The sequence below is a fragment of the Phocoena phocoena genome, chromosome 7, assembly GCF_963924675.1.
Source record: "Phocoena phocoena chromosome 7, mPhoPho1.1, whole genome shotgun sequence".
Taxonomy (NCBI): domain Eukaryota; kingdom Metazoa; phylum Chordata; class Mammalia; order Artiodactyla; family Phocoenidae; genus Phocoena; species Phocoena phocoena.
The window spans coordinates 36,871,265-36,887,734 of NC_089225.1; the positions used below are offsets into that span (position 1 = coordinate 36,871,265).

At 37.0% G+C, this 16,470-nt stretch overlaps 1 protein-coding gene across 2 annotated transcripts in view; it reads right to left on the reverse strand.

Moving 5' to 3' along the window:
- Positions 1-8,585: 8,585 nt before the first annotated feature.
- STAM2 (signal transducing adaptor molecule 2) overlaps positions 8,586-16,470 on the reverse strand; it is a 49,007-nt gene continuing 41,122 nt past the window's right edge. For both annotated transcript variants that reach the window (XM_065880424.1, XM_065880422.1), the window contains exons 12-14: positions 13,450-13,603; positions 10,650-10,819; positions 8,586-8,940 (exon numbers count right to left, since the gene is read on the reverse strand). In XM_065880424.1, the coding sequence (XP_065736496.1) occupies positions 8,709-8,940; positions 10,650-10,819; positions 13,450-13,603 (556 nt within the window). In that variant the 3' untranslated portion in view covers positions 8,586-8,708. The remainder of the gene's footprint in view (positions 8,941-10,649; positions 10,820-13,449; positions 13,604-16,470) is intronic.

Genomic DNA, 16,470 nt, shown 5'->3' on the forward strand with positions numbered 1-16,470 from the left:
GAGGTTTTTTTAAGAGCTATGGGCCTTCTTGACAATTAGGACCCTAGCCCCCTTTGTCTCTTGACAGTTAAAATAATGCCCTATTCTCTGGATTCTAAGACAACTTGGAGTTTAAGATGCATCATTGGTTGAACAGCTTTGAGGGAATAAAATGAAGTCCTACAATGCATGCCTATCCACTGTAAAATACATCCTGATTTCACACGTTAAAATGGAATGATTATGATAAACAACAAGCACAAGGATAAGAAAAGTTAGAAGAAAACACACATTTATTGAATGCCAGGCACTGTGAGGTGCTATGCAGCTCTCTGCTAAATCAATTTTTATTCTTCATTCCACAAATGTTTTATATGCCTATGCTAGGCCCTGGGAATACACCAATGAGTAAAACACAACTCCAAGTTCTGAAGGATTTTGTAGACCTAGTGGGGGTAGGAATGCTTTCAGATACAAATAGCAAAACCCTACCAACAGTAACCTATACAAATAGGGTTGACAAGAGATAAAGATTTTTTTTTTTTTCACATATGAGGAAGTCCAGAGGAAGAGAGTCTAGAACTGGTAGTGCTCTCAAAGGTGCCATCAGAGCCAGGTATCTGTAATCTTCCTGAGCCATCATAACTTTCTTCCTCATAGTCACAATATGGTTGCTTTATCTCCTGACACTGCATCTGCCTTGTAAGCCATAAGGGGAAAGAGCCAAAAGCCTTTTCTTTCAAAGGTGTTTCTCTCATCCTAGAAAGCCCTCCCCAGGACCTCTGACCTATATCTCATTGACTGAAACCGTGTCATTGGGTCACCCATGGCTGCAAAGGAGTCCGGGAACGCAAGCCCTATTATCTTATTTACTGATTTCCATATGGAGGAATATTAATAAGATGGTTGGAAATGCATGGTGAGTAAAACTATAGTATCACACACAGAGACATCCATATGACACACAGACAGATCATTCCAATGCAACATGGCAACTAGGCTAACAGAGTTACAAGATGCTACCCACAGAAGGGCAGCAAGGTCTGGAAGCCAGAATCAGTGAAATTTGGGCTGACACTTAAAAACATAATTTATTAGGTGATCAAAAGCATTTTAGGCAGAGAAAACAATAGGGCCAAACGCAGGCACAAAAAAGCAAAATTAGCACCTGAGGAATTTGGGGCTTGGGGGTTGGAATCTAGCATATATGTGAGAAAGTGGAGGAGCTTAGAAGGACTGACATGGGTGAGATCATGAAGACCCTACCTAATATGTGATCCTTAAGAGTTTAGCCCTTACCGAGAATGTAACGGAACCCCAAGCTCAGGTTGAATGATTTTTCTCAGCAACTTTGGTTCTTGGAGAAACCAGCCTATGTATGTTGACGGCGGGTCCCCAGGCTTCAACTCGGAACTACTCTCCTAGTTCAAATCACTCAACTAGTTGTCACTTGCTGTCTTCCTCAGAGCAATCCCTTGAATTTCACTCTTTCAGCAAACACAGAACCCTGTCAGAGTCTCAGAAAGAGCCAGTCTGTTTGCATCAAACTCTGGTCTCATCAGCCCACCTGTGTGACAGAGCTAAGTGTACTGCTACAAGTTACACAGTAAATACATCCAGCCACTTGTATGCTCTTCTTTAGATGAGCGTTCTCACTTCTGAAGGCATTTTATATCCATGTGGTGAGCCCTTTGGGACCCCATCAATCTCAGTGATTTGTGAGAAAGGAAGCTGTTACCTGATAACCTTAACATACAAATCATTTCTAGGCAATAGTCACACTAGTGTAAAGGAAAAGGGAAAAGGGAAAAGGCACATGCGCGAGCATCGGATAGACCGGTTCATAATCCTAACTTTGCCGCTTAACTAGCTGTGTGACCTTGTGAAGATTATTTAACCTCTTTGCCTACCTCTCTAACAAGTGTTGAGAATTCAATGACACTGTATATGAAAATGGTTTACAATCAAGTCAAAGTGCAACATCTGATGTTATATGACCAGTTAGTGCATGGTGAAGCGAGAAGCAACTCAGCCTTGGAAATTCCGTTCTTAGCATCCCCAGCATATAGTAGCTATGTTATTATATGAATTAATTAATGAATGCTAATAAACCTGTAATTTTTAAAATCTGTTTTAAAATAGAAGTGACAGGAGCAGCTTAAATCTTTAATCCCCATCTCCACTTCCAGGGGCTTCTCTGTCTCTCCTGAGGTTAAAAAAAAAAAGTCCCAGTTTTAATAATCAAGTCAGATGTAAATATATTAATTCTAGCCTTTACTGACTAAAAAACTATGGTGTGCTTGTATTAGAGAATCTGAACAAGAGCTTATTTGACCATGGGACAGTAACAGAGCAATCTGAGTCTGAATTTATTTACCAGGCACACAAATAGTAACACCAGCTTGTAAACACACCTGGACAGGTCTGTCTCTGTGGCAGATACTATAGAATGGCTCACTCTACATTCATTCCTAATCATCTTCTTTCCTGCCTTCTCTGTATTATATAGAGGCTGGAAAACAAAATACTCACTTTCCCAGACTCACTTGCCATTAAGGGTAGCCTTTTGACACAGTCCTGACCAAAGACATGTAGGCAAAAATCCCTGCGGGGGGGTTTCCCAGGAAAGAAATATGATAAATATTATATTTGTCTGGGGTTCTATGTCCCATTTATAAAGTTTAGACAACGTACTTTTCACAGCACTTGTTTGAAGTTACTTGGAGAAAAAAAAAATTTATGTGACAGCTAAAAACCACCTCTAGAGTGACACCCAACATATCTGTTCATGGGCTACCTGTTCACCGTGGGGAGCTATATGCTGACAAGATAGCACTGATTCCCTTTTTGGTATGTGACAGAAGTAATCAGATGAGGACAAGGCTGTCACCTCTTAGAACTGCAAACTATACAGCTATGTGGTTGATGCATTGCAGTTGGAGGACTTAGGTTCTAGAACTGACTACCATTAGAGTACGTTATAGCAGTGTCAAAAAGCAGCTGGTGAAAGGACAGTCTCTTCAACAAATGGGGACAACTGGATACCCATATGCAAAAGAATGAAGTTGGGAGTCCTACCTCACATCATGTACAAAAACTAAATCAAAATGGATCAATGACCTAATTATAAGAGCTAAAACCATAAAACGCTTAGAAGAAAACAGGAGAAAATCTTCATGAGCTTGGATTTAGTAATGAACTTAGATATGACACCAAAAGCACAAGCAACAAAAAAATAATAGATAAAATGGACTCCATCAATATTAAAAATTTTTGTGCATCAAAGAACATCATCAAGAAAGTGAAAAGGGCTTCCCTGGTGGCCCAGTGGTTGAGAGTCCACCTGCCGATGCAGGGGACGCAGGTTCGTGTCCTGGTCCGGGAAGATCCCACATGCTGTGGAGCGGCTGGGTCCGTGAGCCATGGCTGCTGAGCCTGCGCGTCCGGAGCCTGTGCTCTGCAACGGGAGAGGCCACAACAGTGAGAGGCCCGCATACCGAAAAAAAAAAAAAAAAAAAAAGAAAGTGAAAAGATAACCCATAGAATGGAAGAAACTAGATCTAAGTCATGTATATAGTAAGAGTCTAGTATCCATAATATATAAAGAACTCTTACAACTCAATAACAAAAGACAAACAATCCAATTAAAAAGTGGGCATAGGGCTCACACAGATATTTTTCCAAAGAAGATATACAAATGGCCAAGCACAAGAAAAGATGCTCAACATCGTTAATCATTAGGGAAACACAAAAACCACAATGAGGTACCACTTCTCATTTACCAGGAGAGCTATAATTTTTAAAACTAGGAAATAAACGTCAGTGAGGATGTAGAGAAATTGGAACCCTCATGCACTGTTGGTGGAAGTTTGGCAGATCCTCAAAAAATTAAATATAGAATTACCACATAACCCAATAGTTCCACTCTTATGTATAGATCCAGAAGAACTGAAAATCAGTACTCAAATAACAGGTACATGCATGTCCATGGCAGTACTATTCACAACAGCAAAAAGGTGGAAACATTCCAAGTATCCATCAACAGATGAATGAATAAACTGTGGTATATGAACCTCATATATTATGGTATATATAGAGATGCACCTCAAAAACTTTATACTAAGTGAAAACAGCGAGACACAAAAAGTCTAATTTTGGGAGGTGGTGGCTGCACACTATAAATGTACTAAATGCCATTGTTCATTTCAGAACGGCTAATTTTATATGATTTCACCTCAATTTTTTTTTAAAGGTAGCAGGCTCCCTAGACCACATGTAATTAGTAGAGGTCACTGACTTGATGTAAAGATATTGGAAAGTCTTTCTTTTCCTCATTAGTATATTAAATGGTATAAAATAAGAACACAACTCCATTCTTCAGTAGCCTTTCTGGGGAATATCCAATCCAGTTTTCTGGTTTCTTCTTCTGTTCCTCTGCTTGCCTTTGAACATTTCTCCTTTCGTTCAATACCCACTACTCAAGATAGAGGAGAAGAGTGAATAGTAAATGCATAAGCTACAATCTTGTTAACACCTCTGGCATAAAGAAAGCAATAATTGAAATGTAGATTTTTTTAAAAAAAAATCACTAAAAATGGGATTATGGGATTATCAGGGGTCTTAGTTTCATTTATCCATGCAATTTCATTATAGTTTGGAAAAGATAATAAAAGATTGCTATTGGGCTACAAACATTTGTCTCAGAACTCTTGTGATAATTTTAACCAATCTTGTAAAAGTTTGGAATGCTTGGTATTCAGATTTTGCTGTACACTTTTATCCAAGTTCATTAGTTTCCCAGTGCGGCCATAACAAAGTACCTCAAACATAGTGCCTTAAAACATTAATTTCTTCTGAGTTTTAGAGGCTAGACATTTGAAATCAAGGTGTCAGCAGGGCCATGTTCCCTCTGAAGTCTCTAGGGAAGAATCCTTCCTTGCCTCCTTCAGCTCTGGTGGCCCCAGGCAGTTCTTGACTTGTGGCAGAATAATTCTGATCTATGCCTCCATCTTCACATGACTTGCTCGCTGTCTCCGTGTCTTCTCTTCTTATAAGGACACCTGTCATTGGATTTAGAGCTCACCCTAAATCCAGGATGATCTCATCTCAAGATCCTTACCTAATTCCATCTGCAGACTTTTTCCAAATAAGGTCACATTCTGACATTCTGGGTGAACGTGAATTTTGGGAGGACACTATTCATCCCACTACTCTACATAAGCAACCTAATTTTTTTGACACAGTAATGTTTTTTAAAAATGCAAACTCAAATTTGGCTTGGTAAAATTAGAATAATTCTTCTGCAGAAAGCTTTATTAAAAAATAAATCTTGGGGCTTCCCTGGCGGTGCAGTGGTTAAGAATCCGCCTGCCAATGCAGGGGACACGGGTTCCAGCCCTGGTCTGGGAAGATCCCACGTGCCGCGGAGCAACTAAGCCCATTCGCCACATCTACTGAAGCCCGCGCACCTAGAACCTGTGCTCCGCAACAAGAGGAGCCACCGCAATGAGAAGCCCACACACTGCAACAAAGAGCAGCCCCCACTCACCACAACTATAGAAAGTCCAAGCACAGCAATGAAGACCCAATGCAGCCAAAAATAAATAAATAAACGTTAAAAAAAATAATCTTTAACCTTCAAACAAAAATAAATCAAATTAACAACAAAAAAATCAAATCCCTAGAATTGAGTCCTCCCTTTACTTACTAAAACTGATGTAAGTAAATAAGAAAAATACCTTTTGACAGAAACAAAGCATGACAGACTGGTGCTATATTATTTACAAGTTATTATTTACAAAAATAACTTCAGCTTTCTCATCATAATGACAATTCAATAAATCCTCTCTTAGAAGTCAGGGGCCTTGACACAATTTTTACTAAGAAAAACTTGCTTTTTAAATCTTTAAGCCATAATTATTTTTAACATCTAATAATCAATTTTCTTAAAAATTTGGACAATGAAACTGTAACTATCTTCAAAAATTTACAGTGAAATTTGTTACCTAGTCAAGTATCAACTCCTAGTTGATATAAATATTATAATTATTTAATGTTCAGGTAATTTTATAAACAAACTACCAAATTACAAGACAATACTGATAGACCATACATTTTCCAAACTATAAGAACATATCCTACTTTATACAGTTTAACATCCAGGGGAAATTTTTCCTACATTAGCGAAAATTAATTTTATTATAAATTTTCAGGAATTCTTTCTAATGTACCAATATACAATATGAAAAAGCAGAAGTTATTTTTATTTTTTATATAAACCTATGAACCTAATGTAGAAATCTGATGTTAGACAATTCCTTTGGCAGAAAACATTTAATTATAAACAGGTCTTAAATACAATCCATAAGATCATGAAAAAGAAAGAAAAATAACAACCCTGTGTTTCTTATTAACACCAAAAATATCATCTCAGTACACAGATTCAATAACGTTTTTATACTATCAACAACCTGCAACACAAAATTCATTACAGTATGGCAAAAATAATTTTTAATTTAAAAGGGAGAAGAAACTTCTGGATGTATAAAATTTCACTGCTAAATGCCAATATACACTATATACATGTTGCATGTTACATCATTACAAAACTACATTAGGTGAACTTAAATGGCAGATCCCGATTTAGTGGGTGTGCAGTATTTATTCTACTTCAAAGACTTATACAGAATTAAGCTTTTAGAATTCAGATCACAATTATACATGAATTATTTACACAAACATTAAAATAACTTTATTAAATATTGTTTTGGGGAAAAAATAAGATTTTCCATATATATGCAAACATTAATTATTATTAAGAGCAGCTCTGTAAATGTTTTTTATGTTTTGTTTTCTTTAAATAGAAGATGCATTTCCAAAAAAGTAAGGTGCCATTTTAGAATTTTTTGTAAGTATATAATTGAATTCACATAGAAGGAAAATACTGGATAAAAAACAAAACAGAGACATGAAAGGTTAAGTTTCTTTCCAGTTACTTGTACCTGAAATAAGACAATGACAGAAATTGGGCTTTCAAATACTGCTTGTTTTTCCCTTTACATGTAGACCAAGTAGTATACCTAAGACTATTTTGTTCTAATATACAGTTTCTTTGAAAAAAGAACATACTTATAATCAAATTTCTGTAACTACATAAATGACAAAAATTTCCAGAGTACTGTCTTCAAACGGATTCTTGGTAGAAAGATTAAGGGCTTTCTTTAAAAAACAATATAGAAATCTTGCTTCCATGCAAGTTAACTTCTTTTTTTTTTTTTGGCGGCTTGCGGGATCTTAGTTCCCCGAACCAGGGATCGAACCCGGGCCCCAGCAGTGAAAGCGCCGAGTCCTAACCACTGGACCACCAGAGAATTCCCACAAGTTAACTTTTTAAAAACAAAACTTATGTCCATTGTTTTTCCCCAGTCTAAATACCATATATCTGTAAGCATATGTATTTGCATGTTGTGTTATCTAAAAAGTTGGCAGATGATGCAGTAGTGTGCAAATTTTTAGGAAAGAAAACAATCCTTATTGGTTTACTACTGAACTCCTAAAGTACATGGAATCTGTTAGCACTATAAACTCACTTTAAAACATAGGCTTCAGGAAAACTGTCTTGATGGCTTCCCTATAAAGCCATTGCCTGTTATTATTCCACAGGCTCAGGATTACTTTTGAAAGGAATGGGCAAAATTTTCAACAGTCTGGCATACCAGTGGTATTCAAATCATCTCTTTAAAAGAACAACATCAATAAAAACACACATCATCCACACTTGGTATATATATCACATCAAATTATTAGGAACGTCTCATAGCTTAAATTCACATATACTCTGTAAAAAGGGAATGCAGCATCTCTGCACACCACACTACAGGAAAACAAAACAAAACAAACAAAAAAACTGACCATACCTTCATTAGAGAATGGCCAAAATCACTTGAAAAGGTCATTAGTGGCAATTCTAAATGCCAAGGAACCTTGTAGGAAAAGAAATCGTTTTTTTCCAGGGAATGGAAATGTTTTGTGGGGCATTCCTCAGCCCACTTGTTGGCATGACTGGGGGACTGGCTAAATGCTTTATCACACAACTGCATTTACATGGTCTTCACTGATAATAACAGAAAACATTTTTGTTCCTCCCAAAGTGCTCTTGCTTCCGTAGACAATTATATGCCAATTACTACTCAACACACCACTGAGAGCAAAACTGACAGTACTGCAAACACAACTCCAATGTAAGAAGCCAAAGGAAATATGTAGGGAAGCTAGCGTACACAAAAACGTGTTTGCCTTTTAAAATAATGATGGGTGGGAAACTCTGAAAAAAAAATATGCAGACAAAAAATACTTAAACGTTTCAGTGCTCTCCCAATTACCATATTTTAGGGGTAAATGGTGGTTTCTTTATACGCTCCTATGTCATGTTGTTTAGTGTCATAAGGCTACTTACTAGTTGTCCAGATTTGTGTAGAGAGATTTGAAAGTAAGAAAAAACTAACTGGAAGGAACCTGAAGCTGCCTCTCATCAAAAATTTGACCTCAAACAAGTTGGGACTGAAAAAACCTTTTATGGCCTGTTAGAGTAAAATACGTTTCTGAGCTTTATTCATGGGCCTTTTGAGCTGAGAAAAAATTTTTTTTCTTCTTTTAATATTTTCAGATTACAATCACAATGGTCAAGTAGTACACTTAGGAAGGCTTTCAAGAAAATGCTTGGTTTGTTTTTAAAGGAGAGGCTGCTGCTGAGGGTAATCTGTTTGCTGCTGTGCAACTGAATGAGCTGGAGCTGCCACTGCAAACCCTGCCGACCGCGGCAAACTGGAAGTAGTGCTCTGGTGAGATGACAGATCCACAGACATCCCCATTTGCTGCGTGTAAGCAGCTGTACCAGCAGCTGATTGAAGGTGAGAGTTCTGATTCATGTAAGTAGGATTGGAAACAGTGTCTTGTCCAGCACTACAAACAAAATTTTAAAAAGAAAACCATATTTACTTTACATTATCTAAGTTACGGTCAGAGATCAATCATCATGAGAAAATAAAAATGTCTTTTCCGTCTCTTTAAGTTTATGTACCTCTACTATTCCGATTATGATTTAACTACTCCAGCTATCCAATACTGTTAATGTAATTTTTATATTTGGGAAGAAGAAAGTACTCAAAAAGAAATAAAATATAGGATTATACGGCCTATCTAATTCTGTTTTCTCCAAAATCTCTCACGGAAGACATTTAGAAATCTTCTGAGGAGATGCAGATTATTTCTGATGCTGGTGTCCTTGGCCAGCTGCAATGAGAACAAAACCCCGGCTCAAGTACACCCTCGGCCCATTTTCTCCCTTCCCTCTTCTCTCGATCAGCACAGAGGAGACCACTATTCCTCACCCACTCTTTATACTTTCCTTTGGTAGGGCACTTTCAAGGCTGCCCGGGGTAGCTTAACCTGAATCCCTACATAAAAATAATAAAGGCAGGGAGAACATGTAATCCACAAAGTGTCCTGAATCTACCCTCAAAATAGTCCTGACCTATTTGTATATTGACACTATACAAAAACAAAACAAAACCCCCAAAACCCCACTAAGTTGAAAAGTCACACCAAATCACAGGACTTTCATTTGTTCCTGTAATTACTATAGCATATCTTTCAAAAGATATATAATTTTTTTTTTTTTTTTTTTTATGCGTTACGCGGGCCTCTCACTGTTGTGGCCTCTCCCGTTGCGGAGGACAGGCTCCGGACGCGCAGGCTCAGCGGCCATGGCTCACGGGCCCAGCCGCTCCGCGGCATGTGGGATCTTCCCAGACCGGGGCACGAACCCGTGTCCCCTGCATCGGCAGGCGGACTCCCAACCACTGCGCCACCAGGGAAGCCCCAAAAGATATATAATTTTTAAATGCACCAAATACACTGCTTCAATATAGGAGGATTAATGTCTATACTCGTCCAAAAACGAGTATTGTCTATACTCATTTTTCTCTCTGTAATTCCTAGTGTCACCCAGGATAACAAAATTTTTACATTTTAACTTAATCAAACACCAATATCAACAGATTTATTTAATTTCCAGATAATGTCTAAAATTTATACACATGGAATTTAAGAGTGGGAAGAGACCTTACAAATCATTACACATGACTGTACTGAATAAACATTTTGTGTGGTTACGCAAAGTTAACAGAAGGCAAGATTTAAACATGTTTTTCAGAATAGAAGGTAGTATGAAAACTTAGACTACAAATTCCACAGCTCAAACACACTTCTGTTTAAGAGTCAAAGTAACAAAAGTTTTCTGATTTTTAGGAGTACATGCTCCTAAAATATGTCTGGGACTACTTTACTAGGCTGATTAGAGCACCGTGCTAAGTATACCCTTACAGGACCCAAGTACAGGCTTGGGTCCTGTAAGGGACAGTTAGCTTTATTTTGTCCCGGGGACCCAGACCATAAGCCAGGTCTAGGCACCATCTCAGTATGGTTAACAAAGCTAAGACAGCACCATTCCGATTTCATGGGATCTTGAATGGGAAGTTCTACAACTTCATCTCAATAGCAAAAGAGGGCACTATTATTATAAAGAGAAGGGTCTAATTATTCTCATTCTGAAAATCTGTGAAAATTTAATGCATATAATTACAAAATTAACACAGCTCCCAAACACTTACCTTAAATATGGAGTTGGAGCAGGCTGTGTTGTCACTGAGGAATTCACATTTGGAGGCAGCGATCTCACTGGACCGATTTGATCTGGTCCTAGGCTGTAGCTTTGGGCAACAGTGACTTGGTGAATACTTTGACCCATATAGTTTGCACCATGTGGTTGAACTGGATATGTCTATTAACCAAAGAGAAAAAGTTGACTCACTGATCTCCCAAACAACTACCTAGCGATACATTTAAAAGTTTAAAAGACTTAAATGAAATAAAATGTTATACTTCTTTGGGGAGCAATCTGATTCTACCAATCTATCCACCTTAGTATAAAAAGTGGAGCGCTTCCAAATCACAGTGCCAAATCTATGGAAATTTATGATTTACTTGTTCTTTTATTTTGCAGGGGGTTGAAAGGAAGGGAGGTGGTGTACTTTTAAGGAGCACGTTGGAATCCACCCAGGTTGCCTATTACTAAGTAACGTGTCTTGCTGAAGAGCCACAGAAAACTATATACTCCCTTGAAGGGCAGCACAGTATCACTTCAAGTTACCATCAGAGAGATGACCTTCTTCACCCCCATCTCAGGTGACTTATTCAACTTCTTAAGAATGAAACTTAAAAGAGCAAGTTGAAGAATAAATGGTATCAAGGCAGAGTGCAGGCCCTCTCTGCCAATGCCTCCTTCATCCTGCCTGCAGGACAGATAGGACAAAAGGAAAGAAGAACTATGGGTAAAGGAGATGTACTCTTAAGAAATAGCAAAGGTCTAAGTCTCTGTGAATATTTATATGTGCCCTACTTAATTTCCAGGGTAACATACAGGATCTACCATCTGCTTACCAAATACAGCATCAAAACGATGCACGTTTAATAAATATCAATCGCTCCAGTTTTAAACTGAGCTCATTTTAAAAATTAATTTTTATTGGAGTATAGTTGCTTTACAATGTTGTGTTAGTTTCTGCTGTACAGCAAAGTGAATCAGTTATACATATACACATATCCACCTGTTTTTAGATTCTATTCCCATATAGGTCATTACAGAGTTTTTTTTTCTTTTTCTTTTTTTTTTTTCATTACAGAGTTTTAAGTAGAGTTCCCTGTGCTATACAGTAGGTTCTTATTAGTTATCTATTTTATATATAGTAGTGTGTATTTGTCAATCCCTATCTCCCAGTTTATCCCTCCCCCCCCACCCCTTCCCCCTTGGTAACCATAAGTTTTAAACTAAGCTATTTTTAAAGCAAAGACCAATGACATGAAAATTTAGAGTGCTAGAAATGCCAAATCAACTATGACATTAATAAGTACAATCATATTACCTCCTTAGCAGACACATAACAGCCCACTGACCACAGGCTGAGATGGTGGAAGCGGACCTCTTCTGCAGGTTAGGATTCCTGAGTGGCCTTCACAGATGCAATTAATGGTGTGTTACGCTAACTTTTTTTAGTACGAACTTTTTTTTTCAAATTAGAATAGGAACTTTGAATATTTCAAATGCTGTTACGCACGAATAGTACAGATAGCATCATGTGAAGAATCAAACTAGACAGAAAGCTAGCTTTTTAAAGAAATGAGTTATGCTTAGCGAAACACAGACTGTAAATAGTATGCAACTAAACAGAAAAACCTGACATAGGAATAATAAATAACCCTTTCCAGACACACAAAGAAATACAACACACAGTCCCATAACGCAATGGCGCAAACATTTCTTTTTGTTCCATGTTCATAGCAGCAGCAGATAACTCTTTTTTTTTTTAGCAGATAACTCTTTGAAAACAGAAGCAATATTGAATAAACTCCAGCTGTCTTTTGCACCCAGAAATTCTTTCTATCCTCATATGTAATGACTCTTTCATCATTTTCAAAAGTTCAGGGCATGGCATATTTGATAAATGCATCTTGTCTGATGTGAGTTACCATGGTAACTATTCGTTTTTTTTTACTTAACAATTATGTTGTGTCAAGTCATCTAGATTATGCATCCATATTCTATCTTTTCTCCTTGGTGTCTCCTTCACACACTCGTTTACATACCAGTTTTTGTAAATTAATATGAAATTTGTTCATCCAAACTCATTCTGAATTCAACCACTAACTGGCTGAAATTTCAAAAAGGTTTCAGAATAATGGATATTGATAAATATAAATATTCAGTTCAGCTGGGAAACACAGAAAAGGTGTAAAGTTCTGGAAAAGATGGTGTTCATGAATGGCTCATGGAACCTGCATCTATATGCCTGCATCATATATGTTATGCATGCACAATTTAAGTTGTGCATCTAAGAAAATATAAAGCATGATCTGAGAACAAAATGAGTTCTTTAATGAAGCCTTTTAATAATCATGTAAGTCAAAGAAATCTTAACAGAAATTTAAAAGAAATGTTAAATTTTGCTTGCTGAGCAACAGGAACAGCATCAGTACCTCATCTGTAGAACTTGTGACATGCCAGGCACTGTCCTAAATCAAAGGATTTATACTTTATACTTACAAAAAGGATTTACAGTTACATAAAGGATTTATGCTTTATATTTACAAAAGCTTATGAAGAACAGAACTCCCCTCATATATTTAATGGTCTCTTCATTATGTTATAAATGAACTAAAATGTATTTGTGAAGTATCAGTGTCTTTGTAATTGTCCTGGTGAACACTAATTGTTTAGCCAACATTTTTTGACAAAGATGAATTTTATAATGTTATTCATAGACCATAGAAATTTTAATACTATGCTTTAAAGCTTTCTTTTTTTAAATTTAAAACTTTTCTTAAATTTTGAAAAATGTTCTCAAAAATGCTCACCTGCATTGGAACTCCAGCTGATGAAGGTGGGTAATGTGCTGGATGATGGATCTTTGAATAGACTGAATATACTGGTGCTTCATTCATCAACTTGTTATATAGTTCCAGAGCTTCTAAGACTTTTACATTCAACTCAGACAATTCTGAATGCTTCCTAACATAGAAGGGAAGCACTTTAATACTCTTCAAAGTTTTTAAGCATTTTAAGCATATTTAAAATTTTTAGCAACATAAATTATTTTTTAAAATTTACCACATTTTCTACTCATATTTTAAAAGGTTCTTTATATATATGAAAGTATATTCAAAAAGGGAAAATGGGAGGAGGAATTATTTAATTCATGTAATGTCTAGGCTGATATGACTTCATAATATTAGGGGAACTCCTTTCCACACCTCATAAAATGCAATCAATTCATAATTTTGGTGCTAGGAGAATGTTGTTTCTTATGTTACAGGTCTCTGTTGGAAATTCAATTACAAAGAAGAGTAATTTCTAAATTTAGGAAGAGTCCAAGCCTTAATTAAAAAAATCTTAGTAGAAGAAAGTCCTCAGGCAAGGCCCAGAGCCTGCTATGAAATACAATATGACTGAGATAAAAGTACATTCACAAACAAAATCACACACATTTTCATTTGCTCATACTCATGAAAGGATTAACTAAAAAAAAAAAAAAAGAATAATTATCCTTGAAAATGCAAATGAAAACAATATAATGAACTAGTCTCTACTGCTTGTTTGCTGGTTTCTTCCGAAAAAGTGAGTGAAACCAGGTCCAAATAAGAACATTTTCAAATTTGCATCTTCAAATCTGCCTAAGGAACTCCAATGCAAATCCTTTTGACTTGGTACAGTTTTGCCTGTTACCCTGGGAGTAATAAAGAACTCCCTTTGCAACTGACAAGTTCATAAAAGTTGAACGGCCACTTTATCTGGCCTAAAGCACCCACAAGTCTGTTTATTAAATGTAGCTTTTTAAATATGTACACAGAGAGACTCGAGAGACAAGAGGCAAACACAGGCAGCCAGACACAGGGCTCCCAAATACATGACCTGGATTGAGTCCTGTCAGGACTTGTCACCTTTCCTCTATCAGAGACTGTTATGTCTCAAACAAACAAAAAGTGCTGTTTCCTCTCTTGCATGTGACTGTATAAAGGAGGTCAAACTCTATTTTCAGAAATACCAGTTATAAATCATACAGGAAGCTTCAGAAATTAGTGTCCATGCTGACAAATTTGTGACTAAGAAGTAACCATAGGCAATTGGTCCACATAACCCAGTATACTGATGAATACCAGAAGAACACAGAAGGGCAGGATGACTGAGCACATTTGAGATCACCTTCCAGGATTTGAGACATAATACCAAAGAAACAAATTTTTACTAAACTGTGCCCAGCACTATCCTGGGACAGAGAAATTAGGCAGAAGGTGTGGTCCTCTCCTTCAGAAAGACTGCAACTTACTAGGGAGACAAGGCTAAGTACCTGAAAAATAGCAAATGATGTAAGACAGCATACATTTGAATGCAAAATTAAATGAAATAGGTAGGGAACAGAAGAGTTTAGAGGACGGGATTAATTTGACTGAAAAGGCTTTAGGGAGAAGCTGGGACTTAAGCTGGCACCTGAGGAAGGATGGAGAGGCCAAGCAAAAAAAGGAAGACTAAGTCAGGTCAGTGGGACAGTGTGAATTAAGGCAAGTGAAAGGAACGAGAAGGGTACACAAGGGAAGAATGAAGAGGGTAATTTGATTAAGGTGGTAGAAAACGGTTTTCGGAAGGTAGAAGGAAAGAACGTTAGAACAGCCTGGAACATAGTTAAAAGTTCAAGCTATGGATCTCTCTTCAATAACTCTATGTACACTTTTTTGGGGTTAATTTATATTGTTTACACAATATAATTTCCTAGTGTAATAAATGCTACCAAATTTCATTCTGTACAATGACAGAAATGAAATGTAAAATTTTAAATTCTGACAGTAAAGTTGTTTTTCTTTTAAGGAAAAACAAACTGACAATGATCCATTCAAGGGAAGAAGCAATATTTTATTCATCTCTGAATGTTTGACAAAGGTAAATAGTCAATAAAAATTTGTTGCAGAACAGCAAGCATTTTCCAGAACAGGAGATGCATCTGCAGTTAGTGGGCATGGAATGGAAAATGCCAGCTGGCCCATTCAGGAACTGAAATTGAAGAGAGAACTGGTTAACAGGTGAGCTTTCACTCAAAAAATTAACTCGTATCAGAAAATATCACTCTAATTTTTAATTGTTCTAGACCTTTTTCTCTGAAGATATTCTTTTTTATCAACAAAAATAAAATTATACTGTCATATCTTTGGGGTTTTTTTTCATTATATAGCATGACATCTTTCCATGTCAATAGATATTTATCAGTGGTAATGCTTTTTATTGTAGAATGTATGGATGTAGAATACTTTTTAAACCAATTTCACATTGAAAGACATTTTAGAGCTTCCCTGGTGGCGCAGTGGTTAAGAATCCACCTCCAATGCAGGGGATACAGGTTCGAGCCCTGGTCCCGGAAGATCCCACATGCCGCGGAGCAACTAAGCCCCTGTGCCACAACTACTGAGTCTGCGCTCTAGAGTCCGTGAGCCACAACTACCGAAGCCCGCGCGCCTAGAGCCCGTGGTCTGCAACAAGAGAAGCCACCGCAATGAGAAGCCTGAGCACTGCAACAAAGAGTAGCCCCCGCTCACTGCTACTAGAGAAAGTCCGCACACAGCAACAAAGACCCAATGCAGCCAAAAATAAATAAATAAAAATTAAGGGGAAAAAAAAGAGATTTTTAGTTACTTTCAAGTTTGTTATAAATAACACTGTGAAGAACACTCTAAGAGGTAAATCTTTGCATATATCCCTATGTATTTAGTATTGCTGGGTTAAAAGATATAGACTATGTTTAGGCTCCAGAAAGGTTTATAATAATTGCACCCCTAACCACACCTAAGATAATACTATCTTTCTTTTTAATCTTTCCCATTTGATTATTC